The sequence below is a fragment of the Loxodonta africana genome, chromosome 24, assembly GCF_030014295.1.
Source record: "Loxodonta africana isolate mLoxAfr1 chromosome 24, mLoxAfr1.hap2, whole genome shotgun sequence".
Lineage (NCBI taxonomy): Eukaryota > Metazoa > Chordata > Mammalia > Proboscidea > Elephantidae > Loxodonta > Loxodonta africana.
This window is the reverse complement of record NC_087365.1, coordinates 46,460,430-46,482,726: the sequence shown is the minus strand read 5'-3', so window position 1 is coordinate 46,482,726 and position 22,297 is coordinate 46,460,430. Positions and strand designations below refer to the sequence as shown.

General features: G+C 47.7%; 1 protein-coding gene and 1 non-coding gene across 2 annotated transcripts in view; both read right to left on the bottom strand.

Annotated features, from left to right (window-relative positions):
- Positions 1-2,147: 2,147 nt before the first annotated feature.
- EYA2 (EYA transcriptional coactivator and phosphatase 2) overlaps positions 2,148-22,297 on the bottom strand; it is a 175,733-nt gene continuing 155,583 nt past the window's right edge. Inside the window, exons 7-11 of the mRNA XM_064276435.1 lie at positions 15,566-15,726; positions 11,125-11,239; positions 9,869-9,990; positions 7,225-7,325; positions 2,148-2,276 (exon numbers count right to left, since the gene is read on the bottom strand). Coding sequence (XP_064132505.1) covers positions 2,196-2,276; positions 7,225-7,325; positions 9,869-9,990; positions 11,125-11,239; positions 15,566-15,726 — 580 coding nt within the window. The 3' untranslated portion in view covers positions 2,148-2,195. The remainder of the gene's footprint in view (positions 2,277-7,224; positions 7,326-9,868; positions 9,991-11,124; positions 11,240-15,565; positions 15,727-22,297) is intronic.
- On the bottom strand, positions 12,427-12,530 carry LOC111751143 (U6 spliceosomal RNA). The gene has a single exon (XR_002786230.1). It is a non-coding gene; the product is annotated as a U6 spliceosomal RNA (small nuclear RNA).

The window sequence follows — 22,297 nt, the reverse complement described above, 5'->3', positions numbered from 1 at the left end:
GTAACAATGAATCCTGTTTTTTTAAGTCACTTTGCAACTAAAAAAAGCCTAACTGTAGCTCTGGGTCTCTGGCTTCTGTATCCCTTGGATAGGCAAATTCCTTCAGCTCCAGAGGTAATACCCGGGACTTCCTGCAGGTCCCCATCCTTCTGCAGGGCTGGTCAGGAAGTTCTGGAGTCACGCTCAGACTTCTGGGAGGCTAAGGGCTTTTGTTTTGAGCGTTGAATAGTCTGGTTACTCTAAGAGTGTTTGGAGAGCTGCAAGACACTGCCAGGGACACAGTGAAGAAAGGCAGCCTGGGACCAGTGAATCCTATCCACCCACCCATCTGTCCATCCATGACTTAGCCAACCATCCATCTAATAATACCAACATTGTTGTCCATTCTTCTATCTGTTCATCCTCCAACACCTAGCCATTTATCCATCTGCCAATCACTCATTCATCGTATCATCTAACCAACTATTCATCCATCCATCCACCCAACTAACTGTCTAACCATTTATTCATTTATCTACCCAAATGTTCATTTACTCATTCAGTTATCCATTTGACTTTATGATTCCAATTATACATCCATCCTTCCTTCCATCCCATTTATAATGGGATTCCACGTTGGGTCAGACTCTGTGCTTGATTCTGGGGATAAAGAGATGAAACCAACAGTACCTGCCCCTGGGGGGCTCAGAGTCTATTGGTGGGAGTCTATCTCATCCTTGGTGATGGCTTTCTATTCATCAGAGATGATAACTCTAAGACTCCCCTGTCCACTGACATGGCCACCAACCAGATGGTAACTTTGGGTTTCACCAACATGGATAGAGGGAGGAGCCTTTATTTCTGTTTAGCATTCAAATCAGATAGATTCACTCCCTGTTTAGTCCTCTATGGGCAGCAACAGTGCAAGATCTCCTCAGAACTTCTCCGGATGTCCCTCCCTGCCCCCTACACTGGATCCTGGACCCACCTACCAGAAAACAAAATCTCGTCATTGGAAAGGAAGTCTACTATATGTTCCAACCCAAGTCCCATTTTTCCTTCTTTCAGTGACAGCTTGCTAGTTTTTCCTTTGGGGGACCCAATTTTCTGTTTATGAGGGATCCAACCCTAAACCCAGCTCCATGGGAAGCCCATGACCCAAGAAGGCCAATGAGACACAATCCTGGGGCTTTTGCCAGAACTATTATGAAAGTGGTACTCTCTTTCTGCTAGTTTGGTTTTGCTGAAAGATTCTGGGTGCCACCTTTGCTACAACATGGAAGAACCTGCCTGAGAATCAAGGCACACAGGACAAAAGTCATTTGATCACCTGGACGCAGCTATGCCTGAAGCACATATCATCTAAAGGTCCTGGAGACAGTTTTCTTTCTTTTTTGGCCTAAGCCACTTTGAGTTGGAATTTTTATTCTTTTGCAAATGAAAGAGTCCTGAAAAAGACTAACACATTTGGAAGCATCAGAGTAGTAATGAAGTAGCCATGCTCTACTGGCTTTCAAAATGTAAACGCAGTTTTATTTAATGCCTTTTATCCATCACAGAGTACTGCATCCTTCCCGGTGTTTCCCTCTCCCTAGAAAACAAGATGGCAGCATAAGGCACGTGCACTGTCCACATGACGTCAGGTAAGGTCTCTGGAAACAAAAATAAGCAATAGTCTCCCCGACAGCCCCAAATCTCCTCCCTCTCTAATGGTCAAAGAATGATTGTCCCCCCAAAGCACAACTTGGAGAAGAGAGTGCTTAAATTAGAACCGTGAACCACCCCACATGCCAGTTGAAAAAACCAAACCAAACCAACGACTAAGAAAACCAACACAGGTACAAGAGCATAATACCGGAGTAATGCGATTAGTCCATAAATTAAAAAGAAAAAGAAAAAAAAAAAATCCTGCACCCCCCTTACCACCAGTCCTCCCCCAAATCAGCAATTCCTGGCTTTTGTTCTGTAAGTCTTGTAGAAAAGTCTGGACTTCGAGCCAGCCCTTTTCCCCGGAGTCAAATATTTCCAAAGCCAATGTTGGGTGCCTTGCCTCTCAGGACCCTTGTCTGGCGGAAAGCGCGGCTTCTGAGATGGTCAGCGGATGCGTCTGCTTGCCTGGTGTCAAGGGTCTGTGTGCTCGGTGGAGGGCGGGGAAGGCGCGGGGCCTGGGGGGGCGCGATGCATCTGTGATGCCGGTGGAGATGCCGCTGGCTCTGCTATAAATACTCCAGCTCCAGGGCGTGCCTCAGTGCCTCCAGGTCCGCGTGGCAGGATATCCGCCAGAAAGGCATGTTGTGCTGGAACACAAGACACCCCCCACCAGGTTATGTCCTGCTCTGTGCCTCCCGCAGCCCCTGCACCCTCGCCCAAGGCTTAGAGCGCCTTCTGAGAAGTCACCCACATCAGGCTAGTGTGTAGGTGTCTACCGAACCGTGAGACATCTAATGTTTCTGGCAGGCCTGTATCTAGCCAGGACCACTAGTACGGCCACGCCATTTCTTTTCACCCAGGGCTAGCTCAACAGCCATCTTCTTCCTTGCTTATGTTGTTATTGTTAGTTGTTTTTGAGTCAATTCCAGCTCATGATGACCACATGTGTGCAGAATAGAACTGCTCCATAGGGTTTTCAAGGCTGTGACCTTTCGGAAGCAGATCGCCAGGCCTGTCTTCTGAAGTGCCTCTGGGTGGGTTTGAACCATCAACCTTTTGACTAACAGTCCAGTGCTTAACCATTGGTGGCACCCAGGGACTTCCTTGTTATAAAAATCAAACCCAAACTCGTGCTGTTGAGTTGATTCCAACTCATAGCAACCCTATAGGACGGAGTAGAACTGCCCCATAGGTTTTCCGAGGAGCAGCTGGTGGATTTGAACTGCTGACCTTTTAGTTAGCAATAGTAGCTCTTAAACACTGTGTCACCAGGGCTCCCACCTCCTTGCTATAGAACCCTGAATTTCGCAGCATCATGACTAGATACAGGTGATGAGCCATGATTGTTCTAAACATGACAATTCCAGCCCTGTTTGCCAGGGGTTGGTCTGGAGGTGGTCATGTGACCTGTTTAAGCCAACGAGGAAGCTGGCTGGGGCTTCTGGGGAAGGTTTTCCTCCATGAATAGAGAAAGAGGAGCCTGAGGAGAATCCCTTCCCTCCCCTCCTTCCCTGCCATATATTACTTCCGGTCCTCCCTGGCTAACGGATGATCCTTCCAGGCAACAGTGCATATAAACTCAGTTCCTGTGGAGGACCCTGTTCCCTTCGCAGCCTTCCTCGTGTCTGCGGAGGCACATGGGGTCTGATTCCTCCCCAAGAACATGTGCACCAGAGGACAGTGACTCAGCCTGACTGGTGACAGCTGTGTCCCCAGGGGCCTTCCAACGGGTGGCACACACTCATAGGGCTTCCATTAAAGGCACAGATAATGAACCCATCGATAACAAGATGATTTCATCTTGTGGTAAGTGCTGAGAATTTGCATTCCCACCCCACTTATACTGAATCGGAAACCCTGGTGGTGCAGTGGTTAAGAGCTATGGCTGCTAACCAAAAGGTCAGCAGTTCGAATCCACCAGGTGCTCCTTGGAAACTCTATGGGGCAGTTCTACTCTGTCCTATAGGGTTGCAATGAGTTGGAATCGACTCAACGGCAATTTTTTTTTTTTTTAATACTGAATCAGAATCTACATTTTAACAAGATATCCAAGTGATTCTTATGTATAATTTCTGGGACCTCGTTAGAAATGCAAATTCACAGCAGGAGTTTGAACGTGAACAAACTGGTTTGAAGCCCTGAATGGAACAGAGGAAGAGAGCAGAAAGCAGCTGGGTGTGTATTTAGTTTTCATAAGTGGATCCAGAAGCCCTCTCTGTTGTTGTGTGCTGTTGAGTGGATTCTGAGTCATAGCGACCCCAAGTGACAGAGTAGGACTGTCCCGTAGGGCTAAGTGACAGAGTAGGACTGCCCCGTAGGGCTTTCTTGGCTGTAATCGTTACAGGAGCAGATTACCACATCTCTCCTGTGGAGCCGCTGAGTAGGTTTGAACTGCTGACCTTTTGGTTAGCAGCTGAGTGCTTAACCATTGCTCCACCAGGGCTCCTAGGGGGGTGATATTTAAGCAGGACCTGAAGGACAAGAAAGAGGGAGCCATGTAGAGATCTGGGGGAAGAGCAGTCCTGGCCCAGAAGACACAGCAAATGCAAGGGCCCTGAGGAGGGTTCGTTCTTGGAGTGTAATGTTCATGGCTGCATCACATGGCATCCAGCACATAGTAAATGCTCAAGAAAGATTTGCAGAAGGAATGAAAGAGGGAGAAAAAATGGGAAGGTGAGTTTCTCAAGCAAAGCCCCCCATGGACATTTCTTCTATTTTGTTCTGTTGCTTCTAAACAACCCCCAGCTGAAAAAACCCCCCAAAACCCACTGCCATCGAGTCGATTCCAACTTATAGCGACCCTACAGGACAGAGGAGAACTGCCCCATAGAGTTTCCAAGGAGCGCCTGGCGGATTTGAACTGTGGACCTCTTGGTTAGCAGCTGAAGGGAAGCAGAAAACCACCAATTATGGACAACTCATACAGTCTCTCCAATGCCTTCTAGCTGTCCCAAGCTCCACCCACCCTCTTCTCTCCCACCCAAGCCTGCCTTCCCCTGCACCAACTTCAAGTGCAGGGCGGGTTCTGGTGGCCGCCCAGCCAATCCCGGCCCTTTTAAAGTTCATTTTTCTGTGAGAAACTGAGCAAAGGAGGAAAGAAATGCCTAGGCCTCCTCGTCCTGGCCTGGTGGCTCCGGAGCGCCAGTGGATTTACCGCTTGTGGCGAGGCGGAGACAAATGGCCCACTAAAGTGGAGATATTAACAACACTGTCAGCAGGAACCACCCAAGCCCTTTGTCCCGTCACCATATTTCACGCTGCTCAGGTGTCGGCGGCCTGGGCTAATGATTCCCATCCATCAGGCTGGAGAGCTGCTGGGACAGCCCGATTAACAGCGGGTGGGCCTCTGCTTCAGACGCCCTGGCAGAGTGACTTTTAGGGGAACTTGGTGGGGGTGCCCTCGTCTTCTTTGGTGGGTTCAGAGGTATGGGTGGACTATGTTTGAGACCCCTGGCTCCCTCTTCCTCTCCCTGCCTGGCATTTGGAGCAAGCCACAGGAAAGTTTGCATGTATCAGCTGTGTGACTTTAGGCAAGCCATTTAACCTCTCTGAGCCTCAAATCCACCCTCTGTAAGATGGGATGTGACGAGACCCACCTTGCAGAGGACATTTGAGGATTAAATACAATGATGATGATGTCAGTGATGAAGACTAATGATTAAGGGCCTGGGGTTAGGTTGGACACCCCCGGATGCCAGTCCCAGCCCTGCCATTTGCCAGCTTTGACTCAGACTGCCAGCCGCTCCCACCAACCGCTCTCTCCTCTCCCAAAGGGAACCCCCAATTTTTAGCTGGATGCATGGCTGCTGACAATAAAGGCTGCATCTCTCAGCCTCACTCAGAGTGAGGCGGGATCCTGGGATTATCATCTGGTCAGTGGACCTTAAGGTGCAGTGCCATCTACTAGATCTGGCCGTGCCTTAAAAGGAGGGTTGAGTTCTCCCCTCACCCGCCCCCCTTCCCTCTGGCTGGAATGAGGATGTGGGGAGCTGGGGGCCATCTTGGGCCTCGTGGTAAGAGCAGTGTCCAGGGCTGATGGAGCCACGGGAGAGAATGAGCCCGGACGCCTCCATGTCCCACGCTGCCTTAGCGGCCCTGGGCGGCTTACATTCCTGCTGTCCCAGGGGAGAGAGAGAAACTTCTTTTGTGTTTAAGATGCCGCCTGGCATCTCTGGCCCCCGCCCAGAATCAATGTGACAGCCCCCACCACGCTCCACAGCACCTGTGGATAATGAACCCAGAGATGAGAAATAAACTGAAGGCGCCCACCTGCCACTCCCCACTCACCTGACCCTCCCCCGGCAGCCAACCCGGCCCTCTGCAGACATTCACATGTCCTGGTTCCTGTCTCAGACGAACGCCCTTCCCCCTCCTTCTGGTCTTTGTTCAGATGTCACTTTGCAGAGAGGCCAGCCTTGGCCACCACTTACACTTGCAACCTGCCCCTACCCCTGGGCCCCTCTTTGCTCCTTATACTTATTTTCCTCCAAAGCACTTATCACCTGTGACACACGTGTTATAAAAATTCATGTTTATTGCCTGTCCCCAGCCTGTCCCCTGTGAGGGCAGGGCTTGCCCTGTCCACTGCAGGATCCCTAGTGCCCAGAACAGTGCCAGGCACACGGTAGGTGCTCAGCTAAAGGAGATGACACACTAGCTGAAGAATCGGTGAGAAAGCACCAACCACACAGATAACTGTTTCATGACAAGAGGGGACAGTGGCCTGACGGAAGAATAGGGCAGGCTGGGGAGGGAGTCCTAGGCAGGCCGGCCTGGCTGGGCAGGGAATTTCCCCCTCGGGAAGTGGTGCTGAAAGTGAGGTGAAGGAGGAAGCACTACGAGCTGGGAGGGGTGGGGGGCCTCCCAGGCTGAGGGAACAGAACCTGCAAAGGCCTCTCACCTCCCCTCTCTGAGCCCCTCTCTTAGGACCTTCAGGCCTCCCCTCCCCTTGTGAGTTTTCATTGCTGAGACCCTTAACATTTTTGCATTTCCTTGGGATTTGCTGCTGAGTAGGGAAAGGGGAAACCAGGTCCCCCAAATTAAGCTCTGTGACATTAACAATCCACTTCCCAGGCCCCTCGGTGGGGGTGGCAGGGTCTCTGGGATGCCGTTGACAGCCCCAGACCCAGGACCTTAGCAGCTGTTTCTTTTCCAAGAACAGAGCTGCAGCCACCAGAGCCCTGGCCCTCTCCTCACAAGCCTGCCATCACAAATGCGGGATTTTCTTTTTCATTAGCTTAATGCTGTCTTTATTAACTGGGAAGGGTTCCTGGAACATATGAGCAGCAAGAATGAAATAAAACACACACACGTGCACCCACCCCTGGCCCGCCCGCCCTGACGAGCGTCCCTGGGCTCCGAGGAGCCGTCCCAGAAACAATCCAGGGCTACCAGGGGCGGCGGCCAGAGGCCCAGAGTGGGATTTGTGGGAGGAAATTACTCAGGATGCTTCTGCGATTTGCAAATGGGAATGGACTGGCCAGCAAAGAGCCTGGGAAAGAGAGGACCAGGGGCAGAGAGCTGGGCAAATCCGCATGGAAAGCTTTAGAGAATCATGAGGCTGGCTCAAAAAGCTGGAGAGACAGACGGAAGTACCTTCTTTGCCCCTTGCTCCTCTTCCGCACCATCACCAATTACGATGTACACGGCTTTGCGGCCAAATCTCTGCATTATGCGCTCAAAGCAGCTTTCTTTCCCTGCGTACACGGAAGATGAAAAGAGAAAAAGAAGCTCCGTGAGGGCCAAAGAGGGCAGTGAACAGCCGGTGCCGTTGAGCTGACCCTGCCTCATGACGGCCCCATGTGTGTCAGAGTACAACTGTGCTCCATAGGGTTTTCAGTAGCGGATTTTTCAGAATTAGATCACCAGGCCTTTCCTCCAAGGTGCCTCTGGGTAGACTCGAACCTCCAACCTTTAGGTAGCAACTGAGCATGTTACTGTTTGTACCACCCAGGGACTCCCCTACTAGAGTAGACAGAGTTTATTTCCTCATCCCGTTGATGTTGGGTTTGGCCATGTGAATAGCCTTGACCAATGGAATGTTAGGGACCTGGTATGAGAAATGTGTGGGGGTTTGGCTTGACCTCCTTCACTTTTGCCCTCTGCCATGAGAAGAATGTGCCCTGGATGGCCACTGGCCCATGATGAGTTGATATGTGGAGCAGAGCAGAACCTGCAGTCAAGCCCAGCAGACCCACAGCTGGTCCACAGACCCATGAGTGAGAAATAAAAAGCTTGCTGTTGTAAGCCACGGAGTGTTGGGGATGTTTGTTATGTAGCATTATCAGAGCAGAAACTGACTTTTGAAAAAATATACAATCTTTTAGTTAAACTAGGGAGCTGGAGACCAAATTCTTGTTCTGTCTCAACTTTGACTACTTTTAGCTCTCTGATCCTCAGGCTTGTTGTTAGGTGCTGTCAAGTTGACAGTGACCCTTCACGGATAGGGTAGAACTGCCCCATAGGGTTTTCTTGGCTTAAATTTTTATGGGAGCAGATCACCAAGGCTTTCTCCTGCAGGGCCACTGGTGGGTCCTAACCATCAAGCTTTCAGTTAGCAGCTGAGCTTTTAACCATTGCACCGCCAGGGCTCTCTTCATCCTCAGGCTACCCAAGTGGAGATGAAGGGGTACTTTACTACTTCCCTGACGGGATCTGACTCCTCTGACATTGAGACTGAGTCAATGGGTTAAATGAAAATTTTAGATGTCCCTGGGTGAAAGATTCCTTTCTTGAAAAATCTAAGGAAAGAAGGTTCTGTGGTCAAATGAAACTTTGGGTTACAACCTTTCTTTATTACAGGACTTAATTGAGCCTCTGATATGCTCAAAGTCCCTGGGTACTGCAAACAATAAATATACTCACTGTTAACTGGAAGGTTGGAGGTTTGAATCTACCCAGAGACACCTTGGAAGAAAGGACTGGCAGTCTATTTCTGAAAAATCAGCCATTGAAAACCCTAAGGAGCAGATCTACTCTGACACACATGGGGTCACTATGAGTCAGAGTCGACTCAATGGCATTTTTTTCCCCAATATGTTCATGTTCATTATGATTAACAATGCTGTTAATTTCTAGTTATTAAATTTTTCTACCTGACTAAGGCTCTGGGCTTGAAGCTTGTTCTCTGATTAACAAGTATTAGAGAGGTATCAACAGCAGCCTAGCACTAAACCGAGACTCTGTCCTTGAAAGAGCCTTAAAAAGAGAATAATTTTCTATGTGGTTCAAGAACATGTTCAAGGTTATTTGATGATCTGTACCACCTAAATTAAAATCACCTAAAGTACCAGGATGTGGGGGGAGCTGCTCTCCTCTTTTTCTTTAGTAACAGAATTCCATGAATTTTTGCTGGGCACACAGCCACTCAGCTATGGACCACATTTTCCAGCTTTTTTTTTTCTTGCAGCTAGCTGAGGTCATGTGACTTAGCCAGGGCCAATAGGAGGTGACTAGAATTGATGTGCTCCCCTTCTTGAGTCTTGGCCTTAAGATAACCAGGCCAAGACTGGTATCTATTCTTTCCTCTTTTACTGCTTCCCACAAGCTGGGATAACAATGTTGTAGAGACTCAGGTTTGACCATGTGGATGAGAATAAAACCATTAGGGATGATGGACAAATAAAACAGGAAGAGTTGGGTTCCTGGGTCACTCCACCAACCTGGATCACTCACCTCAGTTCTGTTACATGGGAGAGGAATAACCTTTGGATATTATTTAAGCCCTTGTATTCTGGGGTATGTTTGTTATAGCAGCTTCACATGTAGCCTAACACACTTTTGAAAACAATTAAAAAAAAAAACAAACCCACTGCTGTTGAGTTGATTCTGACTCATAGCGATCCTATAGGACAGAGTAGAACTGCCCCATAGGGTCTTCAAGGGGCTGCTGGTGGATTTGAACTGCCAACATTTTGGTTAGCAGCAGAGCTCTTAACTGCTGTGCCACTAGGGTAAAAGCTCAGTTGCTAACCAAAATGTCACAGTTCAAATCCACCAGCTACTCCCTGGAAATCCTATAGGGTCCATATAAGTTGGAATCGACTCGAAGGCAATGGGTTCGAAGCTATGATCCTAATAAACTTTTCTAGAAGCAGAAGGAAGGCAAATGGGTTGAGAGGGCTGTTTTGGGGATCTGAGTCATGCCTGTGGACAAGTTTGTTAAACTTCCCATATCCAGAATGGAAAGCTAATCCCACCCTCTCTTCCTGCATCATCCCAAGGTCTGGCTTCTCCCTACCTGTCTTGGTTGCACTGTAGATGTTCTCAATAGGAAACACGGAGCCCAGTCCATATAGCAGGACTTTGGCCAGGGCAGGAATTAGTTGAGTAGTGGTGACCAGCACATTGACACAGTTGGGCCTGAGGACAAAGGAGACTGTGGATCAGAACTCTAAAGTACAAAGTCAGGCCTCCTGACCCTGCACCATGAGCCTGGAGTGGGTGGGAATTCTGGTGCTAGCTATGTCATCTCCATATGTTCAGCACAGTGTCAAGCACATAGTAGGCACTCCTGAATTCTTTGTTGGATGGGTAGATGTCTGGATGAATTGATGGATAGATAAAGGCAGGAAGGGAAAGGACGGTGGGGGATGGGTGGCTAAATGAACGGATGGAGGGATGGGTGGATGGATAGCAGGGTGGTCAGTATACTCTGGAGGTCAGCTCCAGGCCAGGGCAGGGCCCAAGGATCCTTGAACTGTTTCTCTCTTTTAAGCCAGTAGCTGCCTGACACATTGAAATGTAATATGGGTGCAAGTCTTTTCTTATTTAAAAAACTGCAAGGGCGGTACACACACACAGCTGCAGGGTCCACACAGATAATGTAAAGGAGTGCTATAGGACAAGCATAGGACATCAGGGAGGGGTGGGGACTGGAGTAAACTGGAACGCATATGCCAGTTTGGATCTTTTGAGAATCCAGAAACCTGGAGTTACGTGTAAACTTCCTCAGTGTTTGGGACATGGTGTGGGTCAAATAAAACATATAAATTGTATGGATTCAGCCTGTGGGCTGCCATTTTGTAATCATTCATTTACTGAATCACAAGATTTTTTCATGCTAGCACAGGGGAGTAATTTGTTCTCTGTCCCAGAAGATCTTATTTAAGTATGGGAGGCAATTTATTGGAATGAAAAGAATGAAAGTTGACCCTCTTCTACTCATGAGAGCCCATCGGATTACTTGAGATGTCCTATAAAACCGTTAATAGAGGATGGTGCTGTGATTGGTGGGTATATCAGGCAAGAGTGGATGGGACAAGGTGGACTTATGTACAAATATGCCTGGCCTTGATAAATTTCTGCAGCTATCTGCTTGGCTGTGCTCTGAGGTGGCTACTATGCCTTGCCCACCTCTGCTTTATCAAATGTCTGCAAAGTGTTGCAAGTGAGAATTGGGGAGTTCCAGCCCTCTGGCTGTGGAAATGGAGGGGCCACCACCCTAGCCTGGGAGAAAGCTCAGTGGCATGAAGGAATATGGGGCCTCTGGCTTACCGGGAATTGATGAGGTTTAGTGCCTTCAGGGAGTGGGTCAGCCAGAGGTCGGTCAGTGCTTCCAGTTCGGCTCTGAGCTGTAGCCAGGTCTCTCTTTTGGGAGCACCTATCAAGCCTGTGGAAAAAGGAAATAAAGATGTGGTAGCCTATTTTAGGGGTAGGGAAGGGGAGTCTGGCCACTGCACCCTGAGGGTTAAAATCATATAACACAGAAGGTCAACTTCAATCCAGTGGCTTCTCTTAACCTTAACCTGGGATCAATTCACATAGATCCATCCATCAATCTACCCATCATCCATCCATCCACTGACTCACCCACCTACCCACCCACTCATTCTTCCACTGACCCACCCACCTACCCACCCACTCATCCATCCACTGACCCACCCACCTACCAGTCCACTCATCCATCCACTGACTCACCCACCTACCCACCCACTCATTCATCCACTGACCCACTCACCTATCCACCCACCCATCCCTCCGTCCATCTACCCATCCACCCACCATCCATTTTTCCCTCCCTCCCTCCATCCATCTACTCATCTATCCATTCATTCACCCACCCACCTACCACCCAGTCCCCACTCCCCCCACCACCTCCATCCATCCAACAAAGAATTTGGGAGTGCCTACTCTGTGCTTCACAAAGGCAGGGATGCATTTATGTTTATTGTTGTATCTCAGTTTCATCATTCTTTCTTTCTCACCTGTTGTTATTGTTAGGTGCCGTGGAAATTGACTCGACTCATATCGACCCCTTGTGACAAAGTAGAACTGCCTCGTAGGGTTTTTTAGGCCGTAATCTTTTCGGGGGTAGATTGCTAGGTTTTTCTCCCGACGAGCTGCTGGGTGGGTTAGAACCACCTATCTTTTGGTTAGCAGATGAAATGCTTAACCAGTGCGCTAGTGGCGCAGTGGTTAAGAGACTGGCCACTAACCAAAAGGTTGGCAGTTCAAATCCACTGGCCACTCTTTGGAAACCCTATGGGACAGTTCTACTCTGTCCTATAGGGTTGCTATAAGTCATAATTGACTCGATGGCAATGGGTTTGGTTTGGATTGGACTATGTGCCTGACGCTGTGCTGAACATAAGGAGATGAAGCAACCCTGCAGACTGTAGAGCTTACACTGTCATGGTGGAGACAGAATTAATAATACAATTAAAAATGCTGATGACTAACATTTATTGGGCACTTATTATGTGTAGGTTCCTGCGCTTTTAATATGATTTATTTCATTTCACTTTTTAAAAATTCTATTTATTTTGTTGTCGTCATTGCTGTTGAGAATATACACAGAAAGACATGGAATAGTTCACAAATTTGCACATCGCCTTTGCACATGGCTCATGCTAATCTCTGCCTCATTCCAACTTTAGTATACGTGCTGTCTAAGCGTGCACTATTTTATTTTATTCTTACAGCGACCCTAGAGGTAGATATTATTTTTATTTCCATTTTACAGGTGAAGAAACTGAGGCTTTTGAGGTCAACTGACTGGCTCACAATAGGTTAGGGAGGAAATAGCGGATACACGTTTGGCACCCAGGCAGCTATCCTCCAGAGCTTACTCTGTGTCTGTTTCCAGACCTGGCAGTCATTCCCTCAGCCTTCAGCGCCCTTACGATCAAGTGTAGGCTTCATAGCATGACCCCGCCAACTCTTAGCTTATCAATCTCATCTCCTGCATTCCAACCCTGGGGGCCTCCTCTTTGTTCCTTGAAACACCAAGTGTGTTCCTGACTCAGGACCTTTGCACACCCCATTTCAGATCCTCAACCAGTCTCATCTCACCTCTCCTTTTTGCCTCGCTAAATCTTCCACGATCCCCACACAGGCCTCATCTTAAATGCCATTTGTCCTGGAAGGCCTATTCTAGTTCCCCCCAGCCTGAGTCAGGTCCCCCATCTTACCTTCTCCCAATACACTGCACCCCTTCTTCAGAGCACTTCTCACAACTATAATTGAAAACTTCTGTGTGTGATTATGTGGTTGCTGTCTGCCTCTACCATTAGACTGTAAGCTCTATGAGGGCAGAGGCCCAGTCGTCTTGTTCACCACCACGGTCCCAGCCTCTGGAGCAAAGGCCAGGAACATGCTTGGTGCTGAACTGATATTGGCTGAAGGAAAATGAATTCGTTGGGACAAAATGCTGTTCTATGCCTCTGCTACTTAGGGATCTTCTTGACATTAAAGATGCCAGCTGTTCAAAGTCCTTGCCATGTCCTGCTGGCCCTGTATGATTTGAGCCCTGTTGCCACTCTCAACATGCCACTCCCAGCAAGGTCCACCACGGGTCAGCCACTCCCACTTCCTCCCATGCCAGGGCCACTGTCTGCTGGCACAACCCCTCAGCCTTCCCATCCAGGCTTGGCCTCCTTCCCACCTTCCCCAGGTGACAACAGCAGCATTCAGGAGCACTTATCCTGTACCAGGCTCTGTTCCAAGTGTCTTCCATGTGTTAATTCATTTACATAATCCTGACATTAATCTTATGAGCTGGGCAGGATCATTATCCCCATTTTACACATGAGGAAACTGAGGTACAGAGGGGTCAAATAACCTGCTCAGGGTTACACTGGAAGGAGGGCTAGGAAATCAGGCAAAGACAGCCTCTGAACCCATCACTGCCTACCAGATGTTGGCTTAAGCATTTTCTTCCTTTAGCCTATATTTTGCCAATGCCTCTCTACCCAGCACACCCACTAGGGCCCCTCGGTTTGGAATCCTGGCTCTGAGTACACGCCAGACTGGAGGCCTCAGCCCTGCACCTAGCCGGCCTTATGGTGCAGAAGCAGCTCCTGCACAGCCTGAGCCTGCTGGCACCCCACACCTGTGAGCTTTACCACCTGCAGACACCTCAGGTCATTTCCCCCCAGCTTAGGGGAGAGTACAGCAGCCCAAAAGCAGCCCTGAGCATTTCCTGGGGCTTCACCTGGATGGGGGCCCGCGTGGCACAGTGGCCAAGAGCTTGGCTGCTAATCAGAAAGTCAGCAGTTCCTTGGAAACCCTCTGGGGGCAGTTCTACTCTGTCCTACAGGGGCGCTGTGAGTCGAATCGACTCTATGGCAATGGGTTTGGTTTTGGTTTATGGAACTTGGATGGGGCGCAGATGGCTGCTGGTGGCAGACTCCACCCTGCCTCCCCCGCCCCAAACACACCCTGCTCCTGAGAAATTCCGAGGTGAGCAGGCTGGGCCACCCTGACCAGAGCTCAGCATGTCACTCCTGCAGTCCACAGACTTGGATGTGAGCAGTTGAAGAGACTGGCGTGATGGGCAGAACTGTGGCCTGGCTCTGTGATGCTGGGCAGGTTACTTAACCTCTCTGATCTTGGTTTCTGCCTTCATACACCATGGATTTTAAAAGCACTCACCTATTAGGGATGTTGTGAAAAGCAAGTGAACTATTACATTGAAAAATCTTAGCATGAAAAATCTTGGCACAGAGTAAGTGCTTAATTAACGTTTGCTGATGTCAGAATGGTACTCAGCACCTGGGCTGAGCATTAGCGCTGCAGGGATGATTAAGACAGAAAATCTGTCCCGAAGGAGCCAATGCAGAAGCAGAAGACACAGGGAACCGAAAGGACTCCCAAGTACAACTGATAGGAACCAATGATCACAACTGCTACCATGTATTGAGCAGCGCTCACTAGATACCAGGCACGGTGACATGCCTTTTGTATGCATTAACAATAAACCTCCCAGTAACCCAGAGAAGCAGAATTATTTTTATCCCCATTTCACACACTTAGAAATCGAGGCCCAGAGAGATTACGTATCTTGCTTAAGGTCTCATAGCTAGAAAGCAGCAGAGCCGGCAACGACAGTGATTCTGTCCTGTTCGAGACTCTGGATTCTGCCTGTGGCTCTGCTCTTTCTGGGGATGGGGGAGGGAGCCCTAGGAGCTTTTGGGGCCAAGGTGCATATGGCAGACACTATTAGCTGCCTGTTGTTGTTGGGTGCTTTCGAGTAGATTTTGACTCACAGTGACCCCGTGTGACAGAGAGGAATGGCCACACAGGGTTTTCCAGGCTGTAATCTTTACGAGAGCGGATTGCCAGGTCTTTTCTTTGGCAGAGCCGCCTACCTTTTGGTTAGCAGCTGAGCATTAACTGTTGCGCCACCAAGGCTCCTTGTATAATCTTGAGTAAGATGCTTCATCCAATCCTCAGCTTCCTTACTCTCAGATGGGGACACGAATACTAGAGCCCTCTCTAGTGCGTAGCATGAGGATTAAATGCAGTGAACTGGTATTTACAAAGCTTGTAGAACAGTGCCTGGCAGGGACACCACTCATGCCAGGTGTCACAGTCACAGCACCTGTCCTGGCTGATTTTCCCTTCATCCGAGAGTGTGGCCCAAGCATCGGAGACCCCTGAACGTGCTGTGTGGAGGCCAAGGACCACGGGAGACAGCCCTTCCTGGCCCACTCACCACCCACGTTGTTCTTATAGGTGTTGTACATCTCCTTCACCCGCCGGTAGCGAAAGGCCAGCTTCCTCATCCAGTCCACGCCGCCATGGACACCGGAGCCCAGGCAGAGATTGGCTCCTGGGGCCGAACTGTGGAAGCCGTCTGCGGAGAAGTTATACGTGCTGGAGAGAAGGAAAAGGGCAGAGGGTGGGAGAAGAGACAGTGTTAAAAAACAAATAAACAACAAAAAAGAGACCACAGACCTATGGGATCCATGGATGGGGCATAAGGCATCCACGAACCCTTGGAACGTGGCACAGGATGCTGGAGGTATGAGCTTCCAGGGAGGAGGAGGATCACAGCTTTCATTATTATATTAAAAAAAGACCCATAGAGAATACAATACGATTGTTCTAATAACTTGTTTGCACAGAAACTTCCTCTTTCCCACCAAAGATGTCAATGGGTTTATTACACAGTCTCATTGTGATTCTTCCTTCTCAGCCCCCACTCGCCGCCATGGGTGGTGGTGAGCAGGGACTAAAGATACGTGAAATATACTCACCTAGTTAACAGGGAGCAGAACCGTGTCTAACCATAGGGGCAGATAACCATTTCCCAAAGAAGGCAGCATCTATATTTTTTGATGGTTCAAGAGACTTTGATGAAAGGATTATTTAGGAAGTGTAGGCAGGGTTCAGGGCAAGAGGGGATTTTGAATCAACCAGAAACTAAATAAGAAAGAGTCCTTATCAGTGCTAGGTCAGAGGGAACGAAGAGAAGAGATAGTGTTACTAGAGTCCAGAGGGTGAGCTGGAGCCATGGAGGGAGCAGGTAAACAGTACTCGTGCCCACCCCCATCTTTCTTTCCCCCCTTTTTGTTTTCCTTCCAGAGCCTCCCATTGGCCAAACCCACTGGAAGCCCATTAAGGCATCTTTTGCTCTTGCCCTATAAACATGTATTTTCCTTTCTTTCATATCAAATAGCATATCTGTTTTCTTTTGGGGACCATTTCCGTCACCTGCACATAGAGGCCAGGCCAGGCAAAGCCTCTCTCCCTCTCCCTTTAATTTGAAGCTCAAAGGAATTTAAAAAATGGTCAGAGTTGGTTTATCCTGATAGAAGAGTCCAGAAGAAACGTCAATGACTTCCTGCTACTCTGATCCCCAGATGTGCTCTGGTTCACGTCCCTTCTAAGGCCTGACTGCCCACTCTTCCCTCCATTCCATGAGCAACTCCATATCCTTCCATGAAGAGTCCTTATTTCATTTTTTTATTTGTTAAAAGAGGTAGAGTAAATTTCTGTTGCTTTGCAGATCTGTGATCCTTGACCCAGGAAGAAGAGTGTTAGTATAAGAAATTCTGCACGTGGATGGGCACACTTCAGAGCACCACACAAAGCTAACGGCAAATATGGCAGCAGGGAACCAGATGGGGAAAGTGTAGGTGGCTGGTCACTTACAGTAAATTGTGTGTCTGCCGCAGGCCCTCTCACCAGCAGCAATGCTCCAAGCAGGGAGAATGAAAAGAAGAAAACCCAAGTCTCTGGAGAACACCTTTTGTTTCCCTTTACCAGGAAGCTTTGCTATAGGTTTGCAAAATTATGGGAGTATGCTTATAATATTAGTAGTCCCCAGTTACGACGTATTTGAGTTAAGATGAACCGCACTTACATCTTATCATCAGTAATATGTACTAAATACGGTGTTGTAGCAAGTAATTTGCTAATGTTATCATTCTCAGATGTTTACATGCAGATGTTCAATTTTATTGTTCAAAACGCTGCCATATAGATTTAGTTTTCTAAACTAAATCAAGGGCTTCAGTTGTTTGAAAACACGTACCCGTGCTTTGCTAAAGTTGATAGGCAGGTTCAGGAAGCAGAGACATGTTACTGCGAAATATGTGAAGAAAGAAAGAAAAGGACCATACAAATAACTGTCACTAATTTTCCAACTAGAAACACCATCCTCATTCCCAGGGAGAATACAGATGATCCAGAACCTTCCACAAGTGGAGTTACTCCCACAAATGACAAAACGCCAATGTTGTACAACTCTTCTTCATTGTCAGAGTAAATTTTTATCGTTTGTGTATTTTTTTTTGTATGTATTAAAATATATCTGTAAGTTTATATGTAATGTTTCCAACCCCCAAAGATAAAGACCAGATTTATAAAGATACTGATAATAGATTCTGGGAAGATGGTGACATAAACAAATCATCGTCCTGACTCTCCCCCCAAAATACAAGAAATACAACAAGCAAATAGTGCTTTGAGGGACTCTGAATCAGGGAGTAGAGGCAAGCAGCGGGAAACCGCAGACAGGTAAGAATCAACAAATCAATGAGTCCCATATTGCAGGAAAATCATTTCTTCCACTGTCCCTGCCCCTCCCCCAGCCACACAGGCCGCTGGCGGCTGTGAACTGGGGTAATGGCTTCAGAAAAAGAGTCTGCTTCCTTAACCACCATAGCTCCTGCCTGTACGAAGAGAGCACCCGAAGCTTCTGCCCTAAAATCAACAAGGCAGATCTTCCTGGGGCTCCATTTGGAGTATGCCAGTACCTCCCCTACCCAGACACCTTCAGTTGCAAACCTACTGAGAATTGCTACAGAGTGCCCGTGCAGTGGAGTCTGCTTTCATGGTCTCACAGTCTCTACCTGCCTCCCTGCACACCCCATATCCCACGCCTCTGAAACCAACAGGGCAGACCTCCGGGAGAGTCAGTTCTGGTATGTCTGCTCTCCCTTTCGCTCAGTGCTGAGGACTGCTGACTGAGGCTGCCGTGTGTTAGGCAGCAGAAGTCTTCTGTGGAGGCTGCACTCACAGCCAATAATCTACTGGGGGGACTCTGATACCAACAAGCAGACCTCTGTGGGGATCTGACCAGAGTGTGACACCACCTCCCCTACCTGGTAATTGTTGGTTGCCAGGCTGTTGCAAACTGCTACAAAAGTCCACTTCAGTGGAGTCTGCTCCCATAGTGAGCACTCTAGCCTCCCTGTGCACCCCATAGCTTAGACCTCTGAAACCAACAGGACAGACCACCCTTGAGATCAGTTTGGGTCTGTCTGCTTCCCAGTACAGTTGGCTCTGAGGACTGCTGACTGAGGCTGCTGTGTGCTAGGAAGCAGGCATTTTGAGTGGAGGCTATACCCACAGTCAATGTACTACAGAATGGGCTCTCGTACCAACAAAGCAGACCTCCCTGGGGGTCCATTCAGAGTGTGACTACCCCTTCTCCCCAACCGGTAACTGCTGGCTGCTGGACTGATACTAACTCCTACAGACGGTTTCCTACAGTGGAGTCAGGAGGTGGGTCACCTAAGTGGAGACTGCTTCCCCAACTACTGCAGGGCCACTGAGGCTCTGAAACCAACAACACAGATCTCTCAGAGGTCCTTCTGGAGAGTGCCAGCCCCTCCTCCTCCTGAAATGGAGGAAAGTCTGCCTGTGCTTCCCCTGAGTGCCAGCTCAGACATAAGCAGCCTCCACAGAGTAGGGAAGGAAAACTTGGGGAAAACTGGAGGGCAGCACCCAGCCCCAAAGGAGGCTTGCTGGGTGTAGGATTTCTGACTAAAAATTTGATTGCAGAAACAGAGAAGGGAAGGAATAATCAGAGAAAGGGGACTGTACCCCCTAGCGCACAGATTGATAAGTACATGATACATCACCTTAGTGGAGTGTCCACTGGTGGTAAAGTTGTTGTTGTTAGGTGGTGTCGAGTTGGTTCCAACTCATAGTGACCCTATGCACAACAGAACGAAGCACTGCCCAATCCTGTGCCTTCCTTACAATCATTGTTATGCTTGAGCCCGTTGTGGTAGCCACTGTATCAATCTACCTCGTTAACAGTCTTCCTCTTTTTCGCTGACCCTGTGCTTTACCAAGCATGATGTCCTTCTCTAAGGACTGATCCCTCCTGACAAAACGTCTGAAGTATGTAAGATGCAGTCTCGCCATCCTTGCTTCTAAGGAGCATTCTGGTTGTACTTATTCCAAGACAGATTTGTTTGTTCTTTTGGCAGTCCATGGTATATTCAATATTCTTTGCCAACACCACAATTCAAAGGCATCAGTTCTTCTTCAGTCTTCCTTATTCATTGTTCAGCTTTCACATGCATATGATGTGATTGAAAATACCATGGCTTGGGTCAGGCTCACCTTAGTCTTCAGGGTGACATCTTTGCTTGTCGACACTTTAAAGAGGTCCTTTGCAGCAGATTTGCCCAATGCAATGCATCATTTGATTTCTTGACTGCTGCTGCTGTGGGTGTTGATTGTGGATCCAAGTAAAATGAAATCCTTGACAACTTCAGTTTTTTCTCTGTTTATCATGATATTGCTTATTGGTCCAGTTGTGAGGATTTTTGTTTTCTTTATGTTGAGGTGTAATCCATACTGAAGGATGTGGTCTTTGATTTTCATTAGTAAGTGCTTCAAGTCCTCTTCACTTTCAGCAAGCAAGGTTGTGTTATCTGCATAACGCAGGTTGTTAATGAGTCTTCCTCCAATGCTGATGCTCTGTTCTTCTTCATATAGTCCAGCTTCTCATACTATTTGCTCAGCATGCAGATTGAATAGATATGGTGAAAGGACACCACCCTGATGCACACCTTTCCTGACTTTAAGCCACTTAGTATGCCCTTGTTCTGTCTGAACAACTGCCTCTTGATCTATATACAGGTTCCTCCTGAGCACAATTAAGTGTTCTGGAATTCCCATTCTTCCTAATGTTGTCCATAATTTGTTATGATCTACACAGTCGAATCCCTTTGTATAGTCAATAAAACACAGGTGAACATTCTTCTGGTACTCTCTGCTTTCAGCCAGGATCCATCTGACATCTGCAATGATATCCCTGGTTCCACATCCTCTTCTGTATCCAGCCTGAATTTCTGGTAGTTCCCTGTTGGTATACTGCAGCAGCCACTTTTGAATGATTTTCAGCAAAATTTTGCTTGTGTGTGATGTTAATGATATTGTTCTATAATTTCCGCATTTGGTTGGATCACCTTTCTTGGGAACAGGCATAAATATGGATCTCTTCCAGTCACTTGGCCAGGAAGCTGTCTTCTGTATTCCTTAGCATAGATGAGTGAGCACCTCCAGCGCTGCATCTGTTTGTTGAAACATCTCAATTGATATTCTGTCAATTCCTGGAGCCTTGTTTTCGCCAATGCCTTCAGAGCAGCTTGGACTTCTTCCTTCGGTACCATCGGTTCCTGATCATATGCCACCTCTTGAAATGGTTGAACATCGACTATTCTTTTTGGTATAATGACTCTGTGTATTCCTTCCATCTTCTTTTGATGCTTCCTGTGTAGTTTAGTATTTTCCCCATAGAACCCTTCACTATTGCAACTCGGGGCTCGAATTTTTTCTTCAGTTCTTTCAGCTTGAGAAATGCCAAGTATGTTCTTCCCTTTTGGTTTTCTATCTCCAGTTCTTTGCACATGTCATTATAATACTTTACTTTGTCTTCTCGAGCTGCCCTTTGAAATCTTCTGCTCAGTCCTTTTACTTCATTTCTTTTGCTTTAGCTGCTCAACATTCAAGAGCAAGTTTCAGAGTCTCCTCTGACATCCATTTTGGCCTTTTCTTTCCTTCCTGTCTTTTCAATGACCTCTTGCTTTCTTCATGTATGATGTCCTTCCACAACTCGCCTGGTCTTCGGTCAATAGTGTTCAACGCATTAAATCTATTCTTGAGATGGTCTCTAAATTCAGGTGGGATATACTTAAGGTCATATTTTGGCTCTCGTGGACTTGCTCTGATTCTCTTCAGTTTCACCCTGAACTTGCATAGGAGCAATTGATGGTCTGTTCCACAGTCAGCCCCTGGCCTTGTTCTGACTGATGATATTGAACTTTTCCATCATCTCTTTCCACAGATGTAGTCGATTTGATTCCTGTGTATTCCATCTGGCAAGGTCCACGTGTAGAGTCGCTGTTTATGTAGGTTAAAAAAGGCATTTGCAATGATGAAGTTGTGGGTCTTGAAAATTCTATCATTCCATCTCCAGCATTGTTTCTATCACCAACGCCATATTTTCCAACTACTGATGCTTCTTCTTTGTTTCCAACTTTCACATTCCAATCACCAGGAATTATCAATGCCATCCTGATTGCATGTTCGATCAATTTCAGACTTCAGAAGCTGATAAAAATCTTCAATTTCTTCATCTTGGCCCACCCTCAGCCCCCCACCATGGGTGATAGTGAGCGGGGAATAAAGATATGTAAAATATACTCAACTAGTAAAAAGGGAGCAGAACCTCATCTAACCACAGGAGCAGGTATCATTGATCAAGAACTCATTCTGGGCACTTTTCCAGAACGTAAGCCACTCAACTGATGACAAAGGGGCTATAATTTTATCCCCTTCATGGCTGCTTGGGAGTCCTGGTGGTGTAGTGGTTAAGCATGAGGACTATTCACCAAAAGGTTGGCAGTTCAAATCCACCAGCTGCTCCTTGGAAACCCTATGGGGCAGTTCTACTCTGTCCTATAGGGTCACTAGGAGTGAGAATTGATTTGACAGCAGTGCGTTTTTGGTTTGGTTTATAGTTTTTCGGCTCTAGAATCCCATTTAAACCACTACGCAGTTCTCCCTCTCCATGGTAAAGGTTCCCATCTTGCTAGATAATTTATTCCTGGGAAAGTGAACACTGACTATAAACTTGGCAGATAGCCTGGAGGAGATGCCGAGAAATTCTATCAAGAGAGAGAGGCCTGTTATGGAGGGC